At 45.2% G+C, this 24,894-nt stretch overlaps 1 protein-coding gene across 3 annotated transcripts in view; it reads left to right on the top strand.

The window, feature by feature from the left end:
* Positions 1-120: 120 nt before the first annotated feature.
* The window catches only part of gopc (golgi-associated PDZ and coiled-coil motif containing), a 47,225-nt gene continuing 22,451 nt past the window's right edge, over positions 121-24,894 (top strand). Inside the window, exons 1-4 of one of the 3 annotated variants that reach the window (XM_029849226.1) lie at positions 121-143; positions 2,222-2,386; positions 16,347-16,370; positions 24,144-24,319. In XM_029849226.1, the coding sequence (XP_029705086.1) occupies positions 2,279-2,386; positions 16,347-16,370; positions 24,144-24,319 (308 nt within the window). In that variant the 5' untranslated portion in view covers positions 121-143; positions 2,222-2,278. Of the gene's footprint in view, positions 144-243; positions 826-2,221; positions 2,387-16,346; positions 16,371-24,143; positions 24,320-24,894 lie in introns of those variants that run through there. The other 2 variants (XM_029849224.1, XM_029849225.1) reach the window with 2 other exon arrangements.

Here is a 24,894-nt window from a genome sequence, read left to right on the forward strand (position 1 = left end):
AATTGAGATTGTGAGACGAGACGATATCTGAGACGAATAAGACCAAGCTTCCAGGGTCTACTGTAGGTAATTACAGTATTCTGTTCTAAATATTAAAACACATTTCATTCACTCAGAAATCCTGAGAACTGTGCGAGGAACGTGTAAGTAAAGTTTCATATATTTGTTTATGTGTGTGTGTGTGCTAGCAATGGTTATTGTCTTTAAATTAAGATAGAATCTTACGTCTAATTATTTATAGCCTTCTATCCTAATTGTTGATTTTATGCCTATCAGTTTGTTTGTTATTTACCTATTTTCTTTGAGAAGTTTATTTTTTTTCTTTTGCTTTGATTTCAAACGTATAAATCGTGACGTATGTTAGCGCTTGCGCACAGAGGACATGGAAGGCGGGTTCCGGGTTCGGATCCGGATCGGGCACTGTCTGTGATTCATTTACAGTCATACTCTGCCTATTCTCACGCTTGCAGTAGTCTTCTCTCAACGTTGTCTCACTTGTGTTTATCCGGGGAACTTGATAAGCGTTGCTCTGCGCTAAAGTGATCCATTTAGCGATTATCATCGTTCGATATGTCCGCTTCCACTGGCTACTCTCCGGTAGGCCAAAGCTCGGGCTCTGGTATGTCGATGTTTCGCTGGTTAGAAGTACTGGAAAAAGAGTTTGATAAGGCCTTTGTCGACGTGGATCTGCTGCTTGGAGAAATAGACCCGGATCAAGTTGATATCACTTACGAAGGTCGCCAGAAGATGACCACGCTCAGCTCCTGCTTTGCTCAGCTTTGTCACAAAGCCCAAACAGTATTTCAGCTCAATCACAAACTGGAGGTAAGACGCGCAGGCTATCTATCTGTCTATCTATCTGTCTATCTATCTGTCTATCTATCTGTCTATCTATCTGTCTGTCTATCTGTCTGTCTATCTGTCTATCTGTCTGTCTATCTATCTGTCTATCTATCAACAGTCTATGTGACTATCTCTGTGTCTACGCATGTATATGTCTATCATCTATCTACGCCTGTGTGTAGATATATTTGTATATATCATCATCCATCGACGCCTGTATAGGTATATTATCGATCTACGTGTGTATATGTCTATTATCTATATCGATGTGTGTATATGTCTATCATCTGTCTATCTATGTGTATAGCTCTATCATCGATCTGCGTGTGTATATATATCTATCATCTGTCTACCTACGCATCTATATGTCTATCATCTATCTATCTATGCATGTATATGTCTATCATCGATCTACGCGCATATACAGTGGTATGAGAAAGTTTGGGCACCCCCTCTGAGGTTGTATAATAATGGACTCTGACTTAACACAAAATTATCTTGGTGACATGTCCTTCATTTGCGCATAAGAGCCAAGTGTTAGCTTAATTTCCAAACACAGATTTTAAGTATTCATAGTATGCAATTGTATGAAATTAAATCAAATGTAAAAAATAGGCTGTGCAAAAATGTGGGCACCCTTGTCATTTTGTTGCTTTGATGGCCTGTAACTCATCACAAGATAACTGGACACACAAAGTTGGTTTGGTGAGCTCGTTAAGCCTTGAACTTATTTGACAGGTGCATAAAATAATGACAAAAGGTATTTAAGGTGGCCAAATGCCAGTTCTCATTCTGTTTGATGCTCCTCTGAAGAGCTGCAACATGGGAGCCTCAAAACAACTTTCTGATCACCTCAAAACCAAGATTATCCAGCATTATGGTTTAGGGGAAGGTTACAAAAAGCTGTCCAAAAGATTTCAGCTGTCAGTTTTCACTGTCAGGAACATTGTGAGGAAATGGAAGGCCACGGGCACAGTTCTTGTTAAGCCCAGAAGTGGTAGGTGTATGTATATCATCTATCTATCTATCTATGCGTGTATTTCTATCATCTTTGTATCCACGCATGTACAGTATATGTCTATCATCTATCCAGTCATGTATATGTCTATCATCGATCTACATGTATCCATGTGTGTATATGTCTATCATTTATCTACGCGTGTATATGTCTACCATCTATCTATCTACATGTGTGTGTATATATATATATGTCTACCATCTATCTACATGCGTATATGTCTATCATCTATCTATCTAACCATGTATATGTCTCATCTATCTATGTACATGTGTATGCTTATCTACGCGTGTGTGTTTATCATCTGTCTACCTACACGTGTGTATGTCTGTCTAAGTTTTCCTCCATCCTTCTTGACAGGCACAGCTGGTGGACCAGCGTTCCGAGTTAACTGAAGTTAAGGCTGAACGAGAGGTGATGGAGCGGGAGGTCCATGACCAGCTCTTACAGCTTCATTCTCTCCAGTTGCAGCTTTATGCAAAACAAGGTCAAGCTGAGGACTCTGACACCATCAAAGACAGACTGGTAGGTGGGATGAGTCAAATTTCTCTCAATCAAGCCAGGCTAAAGTTGTAGGATACTGCTGCTTTTGCTCTGACAAAGAAAGAACGAACAGCAATTACAGACTATAAATTACATATTAGTTGTGGCTTTGTCAGAATCAGAAGAAGGTTTATTGCCATTGTTCATGTAATACACAGTATTACACAAACTAGGAATTTGTCGTGGTGTGCCGCTGCGACATTCAACATAACATTAGACATCAACACCACACTAGAATAAGATAAATAAAATAAAATAAGACTTATATACAGTATTTACATAAATAGTGAGTGGTGAGAAATAGTGCAGGTCCATGAGGAGTAGTGTATTGTTTATGAGTCCGGCTGGCTGCTGTACATGGTGCTTAAGTGATAAGTCACTTGGTGTTCAGCAGCCTGATGGCAGAGGGGAAGAAGCTGTTAGTGTAGCGGGAGGTTCTGGTCCGAATGGACCGTAGTCTCCTGCCTGAGGGGAGGGGGGAAAACAGTCCGTGACCAGGGTGGGAAGGGTCGGCCGTGATCCGACCTGCACACCTCCGGGTCCTGGAGATATACAGGTCCTGGATGGATGGGAGCCTGCAGCCGATCACCTTCTCGGCAGCGCGCACGACGCGCTGCAGCCTCAGTCTGTCCCTGACGGTGGCACCAGCGAACCACACGGTGATGGAGGAGGTGAGGATGGACTCGATGATGGCCGTATAAAACTGCGCCAACATCCTGGGAGGCAGATTGAGCTTCCTCAGCTTCCGTAGGAAGAACATCCTTTGCTGGGCCTTCTTGATGAGGGAGCTGATGGTTGGCTCCCACTTAAGGTCCCGGGTGATGGTGGTGCCCAGGAAGCGGAAGGAGTCCGTGATGGTGACGGGGGAGTCCATAAGGGCAAGGGGGGGCAAAGGGGCTGTAACTTTCCTGAAGTCCACAATCATCTCCACTGTCTTCTGAGCGTTCAGCTGCAGGTTGTTGTGTCCGCACCAGGACACCAGACGAGCCACCTCCCTCCTGTAGGCAGTCTCATCGCCATTGGAGATGAGACCGATGAGGGTGGTGTCATCCGCAAACTTGATCAGTTTGACAGACTGGTGGCTTGAGGTGCAGCAGTTTGTGTACAGGGAGAAGAGGAGGGGGGAAAGTACACAGCCCTGGGGTGATCCGGTGCTGATGGTGACGGAGTCGGAGACAGTCTTCCCCAGCCGCACATACTGCCTCCGATCCGTCAGGAAGTGAGTGATCCACCTGCAGAGGGAGTCAGGCACACTAAGCTGGGACAGCTTGTCCTGTAGCAGAGCGGGGCGGATGGTGTTGAACGCAGAGCTGAAGTCCACGAACAGGATCCTCGCGTAGGTTCCCGGGGAGTCCAGATGCTGCAGGGTGGAGTGAAGGGCCAGGTTGACCGCGTCGTCCACAGATCTGTTGGCTCTGTAGGCGAACTGCAGTGGATCCAGGAGGGGGGTGGTGATGGACTTGAGGTGTGGCAGGATCAGGCGCTCTAAGGACTTCATGACTACAGAGGTGAGCGCCACAGGTCTGTAGTCGTTAAGCCCAGTGATCCGTGGCTTCTTGGGGACAGGGACGATGGTTGAGGTTTTGAGGCAGGCTGGCACCTGGCACGACTCCAGGGAGGAGTTGAAGATGTCTGTGAAGACAGGAGTCAGCTCCTCTGCGCAGTGCCTCAGGGTGGAGGGAGACACGCCGTCCGGGCCAGGGGCCTTGCGCAGGTTCAGCCTGGCGAACTGCCTGCGCACATCCTGCTCACTGATGGTGAATGAAGGGGGGGAGGAGGGGGGAACTGGTGGTAAGTGATGGGGGGGGGGGACTGATGGTGAGTGGAGGGGGGGGAGGAGGAGGGGACTTATGTGTTCTTATGTTTTCCTGAAAATGTGAGTGCTGAGTGGACCTAGCTATTGAATATCCAGCAAAAGGCTTTATCAATCAGAAGAGTTTTGGATCTGATTTTCTAAGTGAGTAGGGTGTCAGCTCAGATACCCAAGCTATCAGCTATTACTGCAAGGGTGACCAATGTTTATGCTGGCTGTCTCAGTGATTCTGTTCAGCAGATGTTCCTATGGTGGTTTGCAGCTGCCAAACCAGGAATGAGTGCATATGATATAAAACAGGGGTGCCCAATACTTCGATCGCATGCTTTTTCTGACAGAGGGGTCACTGCACATGCGCACCTAACTGCGCGTTCTAGCAAGCTAGTGAGTTAGCCTCCAATTTGTTTCTTCTGAACTCAAGGATATAAAAATGAGTGGGGGAGCTGGACCAAATAAAAAGCCAAAAATGTACCATTTCCATAAGGAATGGGAGGTGGATTTTTTTTTTGTCTTCACTATGTCACTTTCAAAGTGTGTTTGCCTCATCTGCTAGTCTGTCATCGCTATGCCGAAAAAGGGAAATCTGGAGCGAAATTTCCGGACTGTTCATAAAAGATGCGATACTAACTTCCCTCCGAAAAGCGATCTGAGAAGGAGAAAGGTGAAGGAACTAAAATCCCAATTGTCCGAACAGCTGTCATTTTTCTCACAGCTGACACAAGCAAAGGCAGCCATTGCTTCGTTCCAGGTGAGTCACTTAATCGTTAAGAACAAGCAGCTACTGTCTGGACTATGCATCCCTGGCTGATTCCATTCAGTGCAAGTCATCAGAGTAAGGTAATGACAAAAAATGCACAGATTTGTATTAAGCAATATGGATTCATGTAGTTATGCAAGGTACACCAGCATATATGGTTCATATAAAGAATTCTCAATATATTTATGAATAAATGTATGTTTTGCAAATTTATAGTAGGTAGATCTTCTTGACTTGGTCATTTGAAAAGTAGCTTGCATGCAAGTGTGGGCACCCCTGATACAAAAGATTCAGTAGTGCCTCTGTACAAGGTGGTGATGGCAAGTAGACCCTTTTTCTGACACCATTTTTAACAATGGCCCTGGGGTTGGTGGTGAAGGGCAGGTTGTCTGCCACTTGAACCTCCAGGAACTTGACACTGTTGAGTTTTTTCACAGTTTTTCCACCACTGGTCAGTATCGTATGGCGGAGCTTGCAAGCCCTTTTGAAAACAACCACAAACTCTTTTGCTTTGTGAGAATCTTTTTGTCTTATTGACATTTTGTGAACTGCATTACAATATTATTTCCTGTATGCAGTATCATTATTGTCTCTGATCAGACCAACCACCGTTGTGTTGTCAGCAAACTTAATTATGTGATTGATTTTAAAACTTTAAAAACTTTAAAACAGTGATGTCATGGATGAGCAGGCTGAACAGCAGGGGCTCAAGGCACAGGAGACCCTGTGCTCACTAAGGTGGGTTTTGATGTGGGATTGGCCACCCTGACTTGTTGCTGCCCCTGTGACAGGAAGTTGCATGTGGTAGATGCCACCCCCAACAGTGGAGTATTGAACTGTTAATGGATACATTTTTATTATGACACATAAAAGTTCTGGCAGTGCTGCCTGTGCCTGTCTGGAATGAGATTAGGGTGTGTAACGATCATGGATTTCCTTGGTATGATTATTGTCCGAAATTTATAAAGGTATTACGAATATCACAATTATGTGTTAAATAAGTAATTTCACATTAAGAATGCGTATAATTGCATGAACACTCCATGTCAGTCTTAATGTTTCTTTATTTTTCCCTAAAATAAAAAATCTCTTCCTCGCCCTCCTGGGCAGTGTTGCCTTCAGACTCAGGTCCTCGGCAGAGGCCTGGGAGTCTGAGGGTCCTATGCAGGATCTTTGATCTCTATTAGTTTCCTGTTGATGTTGTACAGCTTTAGGCACTCCAGTATCCATGTGTGTGGCATTGAGTCATTGGCCTTCTTGTCATCAATCCAGTCAGTGCACGGGTTGGTGTGTCGCGTCCTACAGTCCTGGGTGATTGCCCTGTTGACCAGTAGCTAGTGCTTGGCACTCTGTCAGGAGACAAGCGCAGAGAAACCAGAGGCGTCAGACGAATCGGGAAGCTCTTTTACAGGTTGATGTTCACCAGGTGTCTCCAGAGGCTGGTTTAGCATGTACTAATACTCATTTTCAATCAATCAATCAATCTTTATATGGCATGTGTTACAATCAAAATTGGTTCTAGGTGCTTTACAGAATCCCAGGGCCTGACCCCAACAAGCAACAGTGGCAAGGAAAAACTCCCCATTAACAGGAAGAAACCTTGAGCATGATGATGCTTTTTTTTTTTGCCAAAAAAAATCCTGCTGTAATACCCCGTCATAACACCCTGGTGCAACCAAATCAGCCATTTCATCTCACCAGCTTTTAACTACTGAGCCACTTGAAGAAACCTTGAGCAGGACCAGGCTCATATAGGGGGACCCTCCTGCTGATGGCCGGCTGGGTAGAGAGAGAGGAGAAGGGGGAGGACAGGTAGAAGAGAAACGAGGCAGATACATTAATTACCGTATTTTCACGACTATAAGGCGCACCTAAAACACTGAGATTTTCTCAAAAATCGACGGTGCGCCTCATAATATGGTGCGCCTTGTGAGTTCCAAAATCTGCTGTGCGCCTTTGGTGGGTGCACTACGGTAAACGCTCCGCCAATCGATTAGTGGCACACTTACGCATAAGGATCCCCTAAAATGGCGCCGGTCAAGTGAGACGCGTATGAATGAGGCTTACTTTAAACTGCAGGCCATCGAATATGCGGCTGAAAATGGCAATCGAGCAATCTTAGTGTTTTCGCTTTATGAGGCGCCGGCGTCTCTCCATACGCGCGAGGACAACTGTTGCGCAGCGGCTGCCCGCGGATTACCAGGGGAGGGTAGCCATCTTCCATAGGCGGGCAAGTTATGCCACCATATGCGGGTGGATTGCAGACACATGGGCCGTCTATGATACCGTCTTCATGTATTGTAAGAGCTTTCATAAAATCAACGCTAAACCGGAACTGGTCGGTGAGTCCAATTCAGATGATTAAGAAGAGGAATTCGGGATGTTGGACATTGAAATAGTGCAGCTGTTTAATTCAGATACAGAAGATGAAAACTTTGGTTTTGTGGTGGAAGAATTAATATTTTGTTCAATAAATGTGTCGAAACTCATTGGGCCCGATTCACCAATATGTTCTTACGAATCTTCTTAGATTCTTTCTTAAGTTGTCCTTAAGAAGTTTTTTAAGAAAACCCTACGTCGGATTCATCAACGCGTTCGTAAGCCCCAGAATTGTTCGCAGCTGTGTTCTTAGATTGATGAATGCCATCTGTTCGTAAGTTGAAAGCGCGTGCCAGGTGAGTGTAATTAACATACGATTAGCATAAGTCACCACCCACTAATGCCCATAAAAGGAACTGCAGCAGGACCCTGTAGACGGAGCAAAAAGCAGCCAAATGCCCAAAGCGAAATGCCCAAAGCTTGCCTCTCCACGCCTGATTTCTGACGCCGTGTTGAACGATCAAGAAAGGATGGCTAACACGCTTGATAAAATTGCCTCAACCCTGATGACTATAGCCAACACGCTTAAAGAAATCAACGAGAATGTAAAAAAAGAAGAATGTAAAAAAAAAAAAAAAACGTGTAAAAGCTGTGCTCGGATTGTGACAATAATGCATTTTATTCACAAACGGGCAATTAATCGCGCTCGAACGTGAACCACGTGCCTGCAGTCTGGCCCCATCATTGCGTCAGGACGCACATCCTCACGGGGTTGTGGCTCTGTGTCCAAACACATCCAGCGCCCCTTTAACATGCCGATGGTGCGTTCAATGGTGGAGCGACTGCGCGCATGCATCTGATTGAATAAAACTCCTGTGGAGTCTGAGGGTTGGTCAGTGGTATCAACAACCAGAGCATATCCTCAATCCCCTAATAAAATAAATCAAGATAAAATCAAATAAAAAGACAGTTTTGGCATGGTTTCCAATTTGGTTTAAAATTCTCCGTAAATCACCAAAAATAGGAAATAAATAAATAAATATGACAGAATTATCATTGTAATATTGAATTTTATTGAACTGCACAAGAGAAGAAAACACAACCATGCCAACATGTCGGCACTGAAATGTGCGCAAGAGTACTCCTGTGTGTTCGTAGGATTTGTTCTTACCTACGAATAAATCCAGGATAAGAAGAAATTGGTGAATGCCACAATCTTCGTCAACTGTTCGTAAGTGGGACTTAAGAACAAATTTGTTCGTAAGAACGCTTCGTGAATCTGGCCCATTGTTTTCCTTCAGTTGTCATTTTTTACTGTATGTTTCAGAATGCGCCTAATAATACGGTGCGCCTTATGTATGTTTTAAATACAGAAATAGCACCCATAACTGAGACTGCGCCTTTTTAATACAGTGCCCCTTATGGTCGTGAAAATACGGTATATTAATTATAATAAACTGCCGGTAGAGTTGCGTGGGTCAGCGGGGTCAGAGGTCAGTAGGTCAGTGTACAGCTATGAAGGCGGTGATACCTGTAGATGAAAACAGAGGGGGGAGGGCAGAAAACTACACAAGAAATAACATTGCTGGTCTACTTGGTGAGAAGGAGAGGAGAGGAAACCATGACCCTGTGGGGTGACAGAGGCCTGTCAGGTGATCATGTTTCTGGAACCCGGCAGCCTTGGCCTATAGCAGCAAAACTTAGATGTTAACCTAATAATTAGACGACCCCCTAAGTATGATAATTTGTCTGTCTAGGATAATAACTGCAACTACAAAATTAGTGATAGTGAGCTTTTTCAAAGAGGTAGGTTTTAAGTCTAATCTTAAAAGTAGAGATGGAGTCAGCCTCCCATACCTGGACAGGGAGCTGGTTCCACAGCGGGGGGGCTGGTAGCTAAATGCTTGGCCGCCCATTCTACCCATAGAGATTCTGGGGACCACAAGTAGACCAACATTCTGAGAGTGGAGCGGTCTTTTTGGATGGTAAGGTGTCACTAGCTCCTCCAGGTAGGATGGAGGTAGACCTCTGAGGACCTTGTAGGTCAGAAGAAGAATTTTAAAAATTATTTTAAATTTAATGGGCAGCCAATGAAGAGACGCTAGTAAAGGAGTTATGTGATCTCTTTTGTCAATACCTGTAAGAACTGTATATGCAGCATTTTGGATCACCTGGAGGCTTCTTAATGAGATGTTTGTACACCCTGATAATAAAGAATTACAATAGTTCAGCCTGGAAGTAACAAATGCATGGACTAACTTTTCAGCCTCATGCTGCATCAGTAGTTTTTTGATCTTTGCAATGTTTCTCAGTTGGAAAAAAAGGCACTTCTAGAGACTAATTTAATGTGTGAGTTGAAGGACAGATTTTGATCAAAAGTTACTCCAAGATTCCTCACAGAGAGACTAGATTCTCAGGAGATACCACCTAGAGTGATAATGTAATCTAATCTATCCCTTAGAGCAGGGGTGGGGAACCTCCGGCCTCCGGGCCGTATACGGCCTACGAGACCATTTCTACCGGCCCGCAACGCAATAAGATTTTTATATTTTATATGTGCACTTATACAGTGGGACCGTTCGCTAAACTCCGCGAGCTGCGAGTAGCAGCGGTAGCGTATTTTTGCCTTTCGTGTCCTGAAATTTCTTTCGTAACAAGAGGAAATATTTTCCCGTTTTCTGAGATAAAACAGACGGTTATGTTATGTCCGAGTCAAGGTCAGGGTCAGTGAACACAGCATGTGATGTACGTAGTGGGCTGGACTGATTGACACGGACGAAAAATGCGTAGCGAAACACGCTAAACTCTATGAGTTGAAAGGACAGATGAGTTTGGATAAAATTAACGCTCTTCGTCGGAGTTTGGAGGCTCAACAAGCAGCTTTCACACGACCATGTACCGACAGAGAGAATATTACGCGTGCAAGTTTTGTGATGAGTGAATTAATAGCCACGAAGCTGAAACCTCACGTGAACGTGCCTCGTAGCCGCCGCTGAGGCGCTCGCGCCGGACAACGTAAAATTGTTTCAAAGTGTGAATTTTTTTTCGTGAATAACTACTTAACTAAGACATATATTGTTATGATTCCAGTGGCTAACGTTATGTTTTTATGGTCAAGGAATCTAAATATGTAGTCAAAGTATATGTGGGACTAATATTTATGGTGGAAATCACAATATGCCAGGAATTGTTGCGCTTGGCGGAGGTCTGCGCTCTCCGAGTGCTTTCTAGTTGTTATTATTATTGTCTTTATCTTTCTTTCTTTTAATTTATTTTCTTGATTATCTTGTTGTATTGCAGTTTTTGTGAGTAGAGGCCTCGAACAGGCCCTTACTGGTCTCTTGCCTCAACTCTGCACCTCTTTTTTTTATTGTTTTGTATGATCATGAAAACATATTTTACTTGTCATTTTATTCTATTTTTTTTGGTGATTTTATATGCATGTGTGTTAAATAAATAATTCAAACTCAAATGCAGCAATCATGAGACTTAGTAACACAGTGGTTATAGACTTTTTTTTGTCTTTTTTTGCATCCCTAGCTATGTGTTCGTAATAGTATGGCCCTCGGAGGACTTTATAAAAATTGAAATGGCCCTCGATATGAAAAAGGTTCCCCACCCCTGCCTTAGAGGTTCAGGACCAAACACCATGACCTCAGTTTTTCCTTGATTAAGGAGAAGGAAATTTGAAGACATCCAGGACTTTGTCTTTAAGACAGGTCTGAAGCTTCACTAACTGCTCTGTCTCCTCTGGTTCATAGATAAATATAGCTGAGTGTCATCAGCATAACAATGAAAATTTATTCCATGTTGCCGAATGTTTCCTAAGGGAAGCATGTACAAGGTGGAAAGGATTGGTCCAAGTACAGAACCTTGTGGAACTTCATGGCTAACCCTACTGTATGAAGAGGGAACGCCATGGACATGAGCAAACTGGTATCTATCTGATAAATAAGATCTAAAGCAGTCTTGGGCTGTCCCTTTAATCCCAATCACATGTTCCAGTCTATGTAACACAGGCGTGTCCAAACCCAGTCCTCGAGGGCCACAATCCACCCTAGGGAAACACACGGTTGTCCTGGGATTAGCACAGGGATTGCTTCCTTATACTTAGCTACAGCATTATCTGAAAGACATCTGCTATAGTAAGACATAGAACATAGAAGAATCCTTAATCATGAATGTAAACGTGATCAAAGAATGGTCTGACAGGAGTGGGTTCTGAGGGAACACTGACACATGTTCTACCTCAACACCATAAGTCAGAACTATATCTAGGGTGTGGTTGAAGTTATGAGTTGGTTGGTTTATCTGCTGGAGGAAACCAACTGACTCAAGTAATGAAATGAAGCCATTTCTAAAGCTGTCATTTACAACGTCTACATGGATGTTAAAGTTAAATAATGACTATCTGTTCTGAAGACCAAGTCAGATAAGAAGTCAGAACTCAGATAGGAACTCTGAATGTGGTCCAGCAGGGGGCCGATATACAACTACAAACAAAAGTGGCTTTTCTGCCTTCTGGTTCCGATGGGTGATGCCAAGAGTCAGGCTTTCAAATGAACTGGAACCATGTCTTGGTCTAGGATTATTTAATAACTTGGAGTGATAAATTTCTTCCACTCCCCCTCCTTGACCAGTACCACGAGGAATATGATAATTAAGATAGTTAAGGACTGGTTTCTATTCTGGTTCTGCTGGACCTCAGTGCTGCTTTTGATACAGTTGATCACAGCATTCTGTTACAGAGACTGGAACATGTGATTGGGATTAATGGGACAGCACTAGACTGGTTTAGATCATATTTATCTGATAGATACCAGTTTGCTCATGTCCATGGTGTTCCCTCCTCATACAGTAGGGTTAGCCATGAAGTTCCACAAGGGTCTAGACTTGGAACAATCATTTTCATTTTCACCCTGTACATTCTTCCCTTAGGAAACATTCAGCAGCATGGAATGAATTTTGAGGTCATGGTGTTTGGTCCTGAACCTCTAGGTATAGATTAGATTTCATTATCACTCTCGATGGTACCTCCTTAGCATCTACCGTATTTTCCGGACTATAAGTCACACTTTTTTTCATAGTTTGTCAGGGGGTACTCCGGAGCGACTTATATGTAAAATAAATACATTATTACAGAATTTCACATGTTCGTTATTTTCACACTGACAACCACAAGAGGATGCTCTAGGCTTGTGTACCTGTACCTGAGGAACAATTTCCTCTAGCGATGCAGAAGCCACTCAGAAATGCATTATTGTCACAATTTCAGTCTAACAGTCTTGATTCACTTCAAAAAGAAAACTAAGAGACCGGTTTTCAGAGCACAGCTTTTACATTTTGCTGCTTTTTGCTCTGTCTACAGGGTCCTGCTGCAGTTCCTTTTATGGACATTAGTGGGCGGTGACTTATGCTAATCGTATGTTAACGCGCTCTCAACTTACGAACAGATGGCATTCATCAATCTAAGAACACAGCTGCGAACAATTCTGAGGCTTACGAACGAGTTGATGAATCCAACGTAGGGTTTTCTTAAGAAACTTCTTAAGAACAACTTAAGAAAGAATCTAAGAAGATTCTTAAGAACATATTGGTGAATGAGGCCCAATGTTCCTCTCAGTACTGCAGTCTAAGCACACAAGTAACGAGGAAAGTTCTGCCTGTGTGCAGTGACATTGCTGCCCTACAGATCTGTGGCATGTGTCCAATCACAGACTCATCCTTCCCCACTCTCCCTGCCTCTGTTTAATCCAAAGTTCATCTCAATACCTGTGTGCCTTCAAAGTGCAAGACAACAGGGCAAAAAAGGTCCTGGATTCATGGAATGATACAGCTACAGTCTGTGTGAGGTTGGACTGATTGACACTGACCTTTGTGAAAGTTCCTTTGAAGGCTCTTTGTCTAAATTTCCCTCCAGTCTGGTGCTCCAGGAGAAAACCCTTACTGTAAAAGCCGTTACAGCATTCCAGGGAGGAATGACACAGTATGCTCTTGGGCATTATGTGGCACGCTACAGGAGGGCTGCATGTGTCTGGGAGGTGTACTGTGACCTCAATAATAGAGTAAAAAGAGCATCAGAAAACATAAAGATCTCCCAACATGCTGTTTTCCATAGAAATAGTGCTTAATTGTTGCAAAACAATTATGATGATTAGACAATTCTGCAGAAATTGTGAGGATGTACCTCACACTCTGGCAAGGCAGTTGAGTGCATTTTGTGCAGCTGCTCCACCCCTCCCCCCACATGCGGATTTGTGATCAGAACCACCCGTTTTCAAACGCCGATTTGGACCACCTAATGCCGTCCAATTCTGGTGGTACGAGGTAGCTCTCGTTAGAACCACAAGTCTTTGAAATACCTCCATATGATGTTTCATAATTTTAACTCGCTCAATCACGGAGAAACTACGAGTTAAACACAAAGCTTTTGTCGATTCCGAGCCGTTTTACCCCGCTCTGTTTTGCATTAATAGGAGATTTGAGCAGACCAGTGGGCGCTTTAGGTGCTGGTTAATTTAACATCATTGAGGTGATGTTTGCAAGTTACCGTATTTTCACGACTATAAGGCGCACCTAAAAGCCTAGAATTTTCTAAAAAATCTACGGTGCGCCTTTTAACCCGGAGCGCCTTTTGTATGGATTACGGTAATATTGGTTAATCGCGGCTACCGTAGTCAGTAGGCGTGGCCGAGGTAACAGCAGTAAATTCAGTCCCAAACCATTTCTGTCTGTAAAGACCCCAAAATGGCTCCTTGCAAGAGACGCGCTTACGACGCAGAGTTCAAACTGAAGGCTATCAGTCACGCAGTTGAACACGGAAATAGAGCAGCGGCAAGAGAATTTAACGTGAACGAATCAATGGTGCGGAAGTGGAGGAAGCAACAAGACGACCTGCGCCAGGTATAGACTCAACGGAGCTTCCGAGGAAACAAAGCAAGAAGTGGATTAACAAAGGAACTCCAGCCGCTAAATATTGGTGTCAACGGGGCATTCAAAACTAGACTGCGAACTGCGTGGGAGCGGTGGATGACGAACGGCGAACACACGTTCACCAAGACGGGGAGACGGCGCCGAGCGTCATACGTCACTATCTGCCAGTGGATCGTAAATGCCTGGGCATCGACCGTGGTCCGAGCTTTCGGGAAGGCAGGGATTGTCACTGAAATGCCAGACAACACCAGCGACACCGACCCTGATGACGACTTTGACGAGACGGAGCCGGCCATGTTGGACGCCGTATTCGCACAACTGTTCAATTCGGACACCGAAGAAGAAGAATTCGAGGGATTCCTGGATGAGGAATGAACTGATAAAGTGATCTTTACGTGTTTCTTTTGTGTGTTTACAACTTAACAAGGCTGGTCATACTGTGAATATGGAAATTACCGTTTGAACAACGTTGTTATATTGCTCTTGCTATCGCTTTGCATTACTTCGAGAGTTCGAGTTACCGTATATTGTTTGCACTAACGTTTGATTTACCGCAACGGTACTACGTGATAAAAACGTTGCACTAAATCGAAGATTTATTAAACTCCACTATCCACTTGTGATAAAAATGTTGCACTGCCTGTTATAACTCGCTGTTATTAAACGAACTGTGTTACGCGAAAACACTACGTCACTCGGGAAAAATAATAAAACAGCTGTTTATTCGTTTTGGGAGTGAATAGAGTTGTGAGAACGACGGTTTGTATTCTATTAATAAAGTTTGACTGACTTATCTGGCTGTTTTATTGACATTCCTTTTAGCGCAGCTCGATCTAGTGAACGCGCCATGAAACCACAGGCACTACGCAGTTTCTATGCTATGCGCCTTATAGCACGGTGCGCCCTGTGTATGAAAATATTTCTAAAATAGGCTGTTAATTGAAGGTGCGCCCTATAATACGGCGCGCCTTATGGTTGTGAAAATACGGTAGTTGAGGCTTGTGGCTACAAAATGATGTAATTTTTTTGTCAATCCAGGAGCTTCCGGGACAGAGTTATGGCGATTTGTTCGGAACATTAGGTGAATGTATTCTGGAGCTACGGGCCCTCAAACTGGGGGTTAAATTCCATGACCTTTCCAGACCTCTCCTATTAGTTACAATGGGATTTTAAGGCCTTGAAAGCAAGTATATATTTACCACCCCAGGTCTAATTATAAGAAAAGTCATAGCCACCGATTCACATAATTTAACCAGGTTCTGGGAAAGTTTGGTGTCTCTACACCAAAGCATCGAGGAGGAGGTATTTGCCAAAATTTTTGACGCGAAAAAAAAAAAGGATAACAAAGGGTGGCCTCCTCTAGGGAGACCCTGTCTCTGTTAAGAAAGAAATATGGCAAACTGTAATTTGTACTGGCAGTTTTCAACTGTTTTGGAGGGAAGCATTTCTTTTGCAATGTAGGGAACTTCACTTTCTGTGAGTGCACAATATTTTGTGCTGTTTCATTTGTATTTAATTTGTGGACCAAATGCCTCAGTGTGTGTTGACTGTTGTTTTAGTGGACATGCAAGTTTGTTCTGAGGCCTTGTTTGCTGCCACCACTTTCAAACTAATTTGGCATACTGGCTCATCTGTGTTGATGGGATTGAAGCTGAAATATTCCCACTGCTCCTCTCAAGTTAGAGTGTGTGTGTGTGTGTGTGTGTGTGTGTGTGTGTGTGTGTGTGTGCTATCCCCCCACAAACAGTTACAGGGTGACTAAGTTCATTCCACTATGTAACAAACACACCCAGGAACTAAGACCGAGGCACAGAGTAACAAAATATTTACATTCACATTGTAATGAAATGTCTTCTTTCATAACCTGGTTCTTTGTGCTCTTAACTTTCTTTGTGTGATCCTAATCTTTTTGTTTTTTAGGAGCATGTAGTATGTATGCTTGTAGTATGCATGCAGTCTTGCATTTAAGAGAACTACCACCGAAAGACTGTGTTTTCTGTATTTGATGTTATCTGCATAATTTAACTAATTCAGTAAATTCTCAATAAAATAGTTGGATTACTACTAATTAACTTCTTTCTGCTCTTCCTCTTCTTTTTCCTATCCCTTTTCTCTTAAAGCCAGCACCACCATTGGAAGGGATGGTAAGTTTGTATGTTGCGCTGCTTCTGAAAATTGTACTTAAATGTACTTTTAAATATGGCTGGATGGTATCAACTAAGGTTTAGGTTCACTGGCGATATAAGATATATACCACTACTTTATGCAGAATGTGCTGAATAGTTTTAGGTCAATGTCACACATATGTCAACACTTTTATTTAAAACCTATAATCAAATTAAATGTCTTCAATTTTTTACATTTTTTTGTGTGATTTCGCAAACATCTAAAATGGCACTGCCCCAGGCGGCAGCCAGTAGTAGCAGCTCCCTACACCTAATTGTCCTTAGTGTTCGCTACACTTGTTTACATACTTTGCGATTTGGTATTTACTTTCTTTCTTTCCTTTTACAACTGGAGTATTCAGACACCATGTTTTAAAGGCTCGAATACTTTTTTCTCTGTTTTGCGGTGCTTGGGTTATTTGCGGCCCCCATCAGCTGTGCCGAGAAGCGGACCGGTATTGTCTATACACGAGACCAGCTGATGGCTCTAAGACCACCATCCTTTGTGGTCGGAGAGAAGCCGCAAATCCCGAAGGAGCTAAGGAGGAAACGACGAGGGAACAAGGCTGGAGTTAAACAGAGGATGAAGAGGCGACGTGATAAACCCTGCGTCCCCGCGGTCATAACGAGGAATGTCAGGTCCCTGGCAAATAAGATGGACGAGCTGGAGGCGCTTACACGGACACAGCGGGAGTACAGAGAGGCCAGTATCGTGTTTCACGGAGACATGGCTCCATGGACTGATACCGGACTCTAATGTGACGAACGCTGGTTTCAGCACTGCGAGCGGACCGAGACACCACCACGGTCGGTAAGAAGAAAGGAGGGGTACTTGTTCATTAGCAACAGGTGGTGCAATCGGGAGCATATTCACGTCGAGGAGCGTGTGTGCAGTACTGACGTAAAACTTATTGCTATCGGACTCCGTCCATACTATTTGCCACGGGAGTTTACTAATGTCATCGCCATCACTGTTTATATTCCTCCGACCGGTAAAGCGAACACGGCCTGTGACGTTATTCACTCTGTCACGGCTGACTTGCATCAGTATGTCCAGTGCAGCACGAGAGACAGTAAGACTTTGGATTTACTGTTTGCTAATGTCACCAATACACCTCCACTGCACTCGCTCCACTAGGCAAGTCTGACCATAATCTCATGCTGCTCCTCCCATCATACACACCTGTGGTGTAGCAGCAATCGGTCACTGTGAGGACTCTTATGAAATGGTCAGATGGTGCCATGGACTGTCTGCGGGATGCCCTGGAGACCACCAACTAGTCTGCTCTCTGTGAACCACATGGTGAGGACCTGGATGGACTGACAGACTGTGTTTCTGACTAAATCAAGTTCTGCACTGAGAACTCCGTGAAGAAGGTACGCTGTTACCCATACAACAAACCATGGGTGACAATTGATCTGAACGCCCTTTTGAACAAGAAGAAGAGGGCCTTCACTGCTGGAGACCTGGCTGAGCTCAGGAGAGTACAGAAGGAACTGAAATGCAGTCTGAAGGGGAGCAAGGAGAAAGAAGCTGGAGGAGAGACTGAAGAGGAACCAGACCAGGGATGAGCACAATCACTGGCTTCCAGAAGAAAGGAATACGCTCAGCCGATGGGAATGTGGACCAAGCTAATGAGTTGAACCAGTTTTTCAACAGGTTTGATTCTAGCTCCCCCTCCCCCAGCGGTCCCAATATTCCTCTGAATAACAATGGGTCCCTTTCACACCTCCCAGAGCCACTAACACCTCTGCCAACTTCTCCCCCTCCCCCCTACTGACACCCTACATAGATTCCAACGTGTCACCCATCCCCCCGACAGGACTATCCTTCACGTCTAGCCAGGTGAGGAAAGAACTGGAGAGGCTCAACCAGATAAAGGCTGCCGGACCGGACGGCATCAGCCCACAAGTGCTGAAGAACTGCTCCAGGCAGCTGTGTGGAATACTGCAGCACTTGTTCAACCAGAGCCTTCATCTTCAGAGGATCCCAGTGCTTTGGAAGACATCCTGCCTGGTCCCGGTGCCGAAGAAGACCCATCCTGTGGAACCAAGTGACTACAGGCCAATAGCACTGACCTCCCACATTATGAAGGTCATGGAGCGGCTGGTGCTGACACACCTCAGACCTCTGGTTTCAAGACCCTCTGCAGTTTGCATATCAGCCCAAGGTGGGGGTTGATGATGCAGTGATATACTTGTTATAGAGGGCTTACTCCTCCTTGGACAGACTAAGCACCACAGTGCGAGTCATGTTCTTTGACTTCTCTTCTGCCTTCAACACCATCCAGCCAAGACTGCTGTGGGCTAAGTTGGAGAACATGCAGATGGATGCTCCCCTTGTTTCTTGGATCGAGGACTACCTGACAGGTCGACCACAGTTTGTGAGACTGCGGAGCTGTGTGTCCGACCCCCTGATGAGCAACACGGGCTCCCCAAGGAACTGTGCTGTCTCCCTTTCTGTTCACCACCTACACAGCTGACTTCCAGTACCACTCTGAGACATGTCACCTCCAGAAGTACTCTGATGACAGTCATAGTCGGGTGTGTGGAGAATGGACAGGAGGATGAATACAGGGACCTTGTGAAGAGTTTTGTTAGGTGGAGCAGGGAGAACCTTCTGCAGCTCAATGTGACCAAGACGAAGGAGATGGTGGTGGATTTCAGAAAAAGCAAGTCCCCTCCCTCCCCAGTCTGCATTAGTTGGAAGGATGTGGAAATAGTCTCATCTTACAGGTTCCTGGGTGTTCAGCTGGACAATAAACTGGAGTGGTCCACAAACACCGATGCTGTCTACAAGAAGGCCATGAGCAGACTCTACTTCCTCAGGAGACTCAGGTCCTTCAGTGTTTGCAGCAGGATGCTCCACATGTTCTATCAGTCTGTCATGGCTAGCACCATCTTCTTTGCTGTCGTGTGCTTGGAAGCAGGCATTAAAGCAAAGGATGCCAACAGACTTACCAAACTCATTAAAAAGGCAGGATCTGTTGTTGGCTGTAAACTTGCAAACTTGGACGAGGTGGTGAGGGACAGGATGGTGTTGAAATTGCGGACAATCATGGACAATCTCTTCCACCCCCTCCATAACATGGTGGACAAACTGAGAAGCAGCTTCAGAAACTCCAGCAGCCTCGCTGCAGCCTCGCTGCAGCCTCGCTGCAGCCTCGCTGCAGCCTCGCTGCAGCCTCGCTGCAGCCTCGCTGCAGCCTCGCTGCAGCCTCGCTGCAGCCTCGCTGCAGCCTCGCTGCAGCCTCGCTGCAGCCTCGCTGCAGCCTCGCTGCAGCCTCGCTGCAGCCTCGCTGCAGCCTCGCTGCAGCCTCGCTGCAGCCTCGCTGCTCTAAGGAACGGTACAGGAAGTCATTCCTGCCGTCCGCCATCAGACTCTATATTTCATCCTAACCCATTCAATAACAATAATTGTTTAATGTTTATCTTGTAATTTTATTTCTATTTTATTCTATATTTGTGTATATATGCTTATAATGCTTCTAATACGTATGTTATATATGTGTATCTGTGTGTGTATATGTGTGCGTGTGTATGTGTGTATATGTCTGTGTGTATGTGTGTGTGTGTATGTATATATATATATATATATATATATATATATACACACACATGCTTATAACGTTCTAATCTTATTTGTATTTATTTATTCTATTTCTATACTTTGTAAATACAAAACCTACACTACAGTTGTATTAATCCACGTTAGGCTGCTACTACAATTCAATTTCCCTATGGGGATGAATAAAGTACATCTTGAATTTTGAATAACAACATGCCATTCCTGCAAAAAGCAATATCCAACTCCACTGTTAACATTAAAGGTGTCTATATAATGTGTGTCAGAAATAGCCTTTTTTAAATGAAGAGGCTAGATCACTGCTCTTGCATAGCTGTGCAAATACAAAAATGATACTGCTGAGGAGTTTGAGTAACACTCATGGAAATAGACAAATTAAAGCAATTTGTTTCAGATCTACTAGCTTTAGGGACATGGAATGTCACCTCTCTGATGGGAAAGGAGCCTGAGCTGGTGCGTGAGGTTGAGAAGTTCCGACTAGATATAGTCGGCCTCACCTCGACGCATAGCAAGGGCTCTGGAACCAGTCTTCTCGAGAGGGGTTGGACTCTCTACTACTCTGGAGTTGCGGATGGTGAGAGGCGACGGGCAGGAGTGGCAATTATAGTTGCTCCCCAGCTCAACGCCTGTATATTGGAGTTTACCAATCAATCAATTTTTATTTATATGGGGTCTTTTACAATCAAAATTGTTTCAAGGTGCTTTACAGAATCCCAGGGCCTAACCCCAAACAAGCAACAGTGGCAAGGAAAAACTCCCCTCTAACAGGAAGAAACCTTGAGCAGGACCAGGCTCATGTAGGGGGACCCTCCTGCTGATGGCCGGCTGGGTAGAGCGAGAGGAGAAAGGGGAGGACAGGTAGAGGAGAGAATAGGTAAGAGAGAAGAGGAGATGAGAGGTAGAGGAGAGAATAGGCATAGATCATACAAGACAAGACAGACATTATGAGTAAAGTAAGGTGCAAGTTGAGTGGGACAGTGGGGTCAGAGGTCAGTATGCAGCTCTGAAGGCGGCGATACCTGTAGATGAATACAGAAGGGGGGGGAGCAGAAAAACTACACAAGAAATACCATCACTTGTCTACTTGAGGAGGAGAGGAGAGGAGCGGTGGATGAGAGGGTAGCCTCTCTTCGCCTACGGGTTGGGGGACGGATCCTGACTGTTGTTTGTGCCTATGGCCCAACAGCAGTTCAGCATATCCACCCTTTTTGGAGTCCTTAGAGGGAGTGCTGGAGAGTGCTCCTTCTGGGGGCTCCCTCGTCCTCCTGGATGACTTCAATGCTCACATTGGCAGCAACAGTGTGACCTGGAGAGGTGTGGTCGTCTCAGATTGTCCATATCAAACACCTTGTTCAGGCATAAAGGCATCCACATGTGCACGTTGCACATGTCTCCGATCGGAGATCGATGATCGACTTTGAGGTTGTGTCATCGGATTTGCGGCTGCATATTCTGGACACCCGGGTGTAGAGAGGGGCAGAGCTGTCAACTGATCACCACCTGGTGGTGAGTGGGCTCCGGAGGTGGGGAAGGATACTGGGCAGACCCAAACGTATTGTAAGGGTCTGCTGGGAACGCCTGGCAGAGCTTTGACCATGTCCGGGGGGAGGCGGGGGACATTGAGTCCGAATGGACCATGTTCTGTGCCTCCATTGTTGAGGCGGCTGAGCGGTGTTGTGACTGTCGTGGCGGCAATGCCCAAACCCGCTGGTGGACACCAGCGGTGAGGGATGCCGTCAGGCTGAAGGAGTCGTATCGGGCCTTACTGGCCTGTGGGACTCCTGAGGCAGCAGATAGGTACTGGCAGGCCAAGCGGAGTGCTGCTACAGCGGTTGCCGAGGCAAAGACCCGGGAATGGGAAGAGTTCGGTGAGGCCATGGAGAACGACTTCCGGACGGCCTCGAAAAGGTTCTGGACCACCATCCGGCGCCTGAGGAAGGGGAAGCCGTGCACTGTCAACACTGTGTATAGTGGCGATGGTGTGCTGCTGACCTCAACTCAGGAAGTTGTGGATCGGTGGAAGGAATACTTCGAGGACCTCCTTAATCCCATCCCTTCCAGTGAGGAAGCAGGGCCTGGGTACAGGCTCTCATATCTCCCGATACGACTCCTTCCAGTGAGGAAGCAGGGCCTGGGGACAGGCTCTGATATTTCCGGGGCTGGAGTTGCCGAGGAAGTAAAAAAAACTCCTTGGTGGCAAGGCCCCGGGGGTGGATGAAATCCGCCCGGAGTTCCTTAAGGCTCTGGATGTTGTAGGGCTGTCGTGGTTGACTCGGCTCTACAACATCGCGTGCGTCAACATCGGGGGCGGTGCTGCTGGATTGGCAGACCGGGGTGGTAGTCCCTCTTTTTAAGAAGGGGGACTGGAGGGTGTGTTCCAACTATAGGGGGATCACACTCCTCAGCCTCCCTGGTAAGGTCTATTCAGGGGTACTGGAGAGGAGGGTCCGTCGGATAGTTGAACCTCGGACTCAGGAGGAGCAATGTGGTTTTCGTCCTGGCCGTGGAACAGTGGACCAGTTCTACACCCTCAGCAGGGTCTTTGAGGGTGCATGGCAGTTTGCCCATCCAGTCCACATGTATTTTGTGGACTTGGAGAAGGCATTCGACCGTGTCCCTCGGGGGGGTCCTCCGAGAGTATGGGGTTTGGGCCCCCTGATACGGGCCGTCCGCTCCCCGATCGGTGTCAGTTTGGTCCACATTGCTGGCAGTAAGTCGAACTCGTTTCCGGTGAGGGTTGGTCTCCGCCAGGGCTGCCCTTCGTCACCGATTCTGTTCGTGACTTTTATGGACAGAATTTCTAGGTGCAGTCATGGTGTTGAGGGGGTCTGGTTTGGTGACCTCAGTATCAGGTCTCTGCTCTTTGCAAATGATGTGGTCCTGTTGGCGTCATTGGCCCGTGACCTCTAACGATCACTGGATCGGTTCACCGCCGCTTGTGAAACGGCTGGAATGAGAATAAGCACCTCCAAATCCGAGTCCATGGTTCTCAACCGGAAAAAGGTGGAGTGCCTTCTCCGGGTCAAGGAGGAGATCCTGCCCCAAGTGCAGGAGTTCAAGTACCTCGGGGTCTTGTTCACGAGTGAGGGAAGAATGGAGCAGGAGATCGACAGGCGGATCGGTGCGGCATCAGCAGTAATGCAGACTCTGCACCAGTCCGTAGTGGTGAAGAGGGAGCTGAGCCAAAGGGGGAACTCTCGATTTACCGGTCGATCTTCGTTCCTACCCTAAACTATGGTCATGAGTTTTGGCTAATGACCGAAAGAACAAGATCACGGGTACAAGCGGCCGAAATGAGCTTCCTCCGTAGGGTGGCTGAGCTCTCTCTTAGAGATAGGGTGAGAAACTCTGCCATCCGGGAGGAGCTCGGAGTAGAGCCGCTGCTCCTCCACGTTGAGAGGAGCCAGATGAGGTGGCTTGGGCATCTCGTTAGAATGCCCCTTGTATGCCTCCCTGATGAGGAGTTCATGGCTCTTATACCAGCAGCTTGTATTATTAATGTATTTCTATGATCTCTGCCTATTCTCTCCTCTACCTGTCCTCCCCCTTCTCCTTTCTCTCTACCCAGTTGGCCATCAGCAGGAGGGTCCCCCTACATGAGCCTGGTCCTGCTCAAGGTTTCTTCCTGTTAAAGGGGAGTTTTCCCATGCCACTGTTGCTTGTTGGGGGTCATTGTCACCATTAGGTGGCTATTGCTCTTCTTAGCATTTGTACTTTCTTATAATTGCCTTCTAAATTTTAAAAATTTTATCCAGGCGTTTTCATTGACAATGATGTAGCTTTAAAAGATGCTGTCTTTTCCTCTTTCTGCCCCATCTGCTAAACATCCCCTTTTGCTCCTCCTTTACTCAGCAAGCTATCAGCTGGAGGACCTCCATATGAGCCTGGTCCACTTTCTTCCTGTTAAAAGTTCAGAAAATGTAGAGTTGTTGTTGTTTCATTCCCATAAAGTCCTTAAATGCAGTGTTATCAATATTGTTCCAATGATTGTATCCATTCTTGTATTAATACACATTAGACTTTTATCCTTAGAGGAATCCTCTTAATTCACCACAAAGCCAAAAACAGTATCTCAAAAACAACATGCTGCACATTGATGGAATGTTTGGCTAGTTCATTTCTTTTTCACTTCTTGACATGATTGTGCATGTTATGTTTGTTTCCAGGAACAAGAGCTCGAAACCAAGAAGAAGAAAAAATTATCAGAGGCAAAGTTGGAGATGGAAGTAAGGCTATGTAAGAAAGAAACCGAGGCCCTCCGTAGGCATATTGCGGTATTGCAGGCTGAGGTGTACGGCGCGAGACTGGCTGCAAAATACTTGGACAAAGAACTGGCTGGCAGGTAATGACTTGAAACTGAGGCTAAATATCACAGCATGACCAAATTAAAATGCACTTTTATAAGTAGGAGTCTTAATTTTTTATTTTTTTCATCAAACGTAAATTCTTAACTCCTGTCAACCTGTCAAAAGCATGTAATATGTACTTGAAATGAATTGAGTGTGATGTGATAACATGTAGAAAAATATGGATTTGTGATGAAATTAAGACCACGGGAATCCATGTAATAGTTTTTTACTGCTTAATGTGACCTATAAATGTTAACAATTCAATTGGAAAAACCAAACTAATATCATACATGGTTAAAAAAAAGAAACAAAATTAACTTATTTTTAAATGAGCAAATCCTCCCCTTCTTCCCAAGTCATCTGAGTTTGAATCCCAATCTGATACTGGCGATGGAGTAAAAAAAACAAATCTAAGTTATCCCTTAATTATTTGTTATTCTTGAAACTGACGAGATCGCTTTGTCACTATTAAATTACACTAATAGCACCACCTACTGGTGACTGGAAAGTACACAGTACATTTGGAGTCTCACACTTTACACACAGGTTGAAACTGGTGAAAACTGGT

Source organism: Takifugu rubripes, chromosome 16 (assembly GCF_901000725.2).
Source record: "Takifugu rubripes chromosome 16, fTakRub1.2, whole genome shotgun sequence".
In the NCBI taxonomy this organism is placed as follows: Eukaryota; Metazoa; Chordata; class Actinopteri; order Tetraodontiformes; family Tetraodontidae; genus Takifugu; species Takifugu rubripes.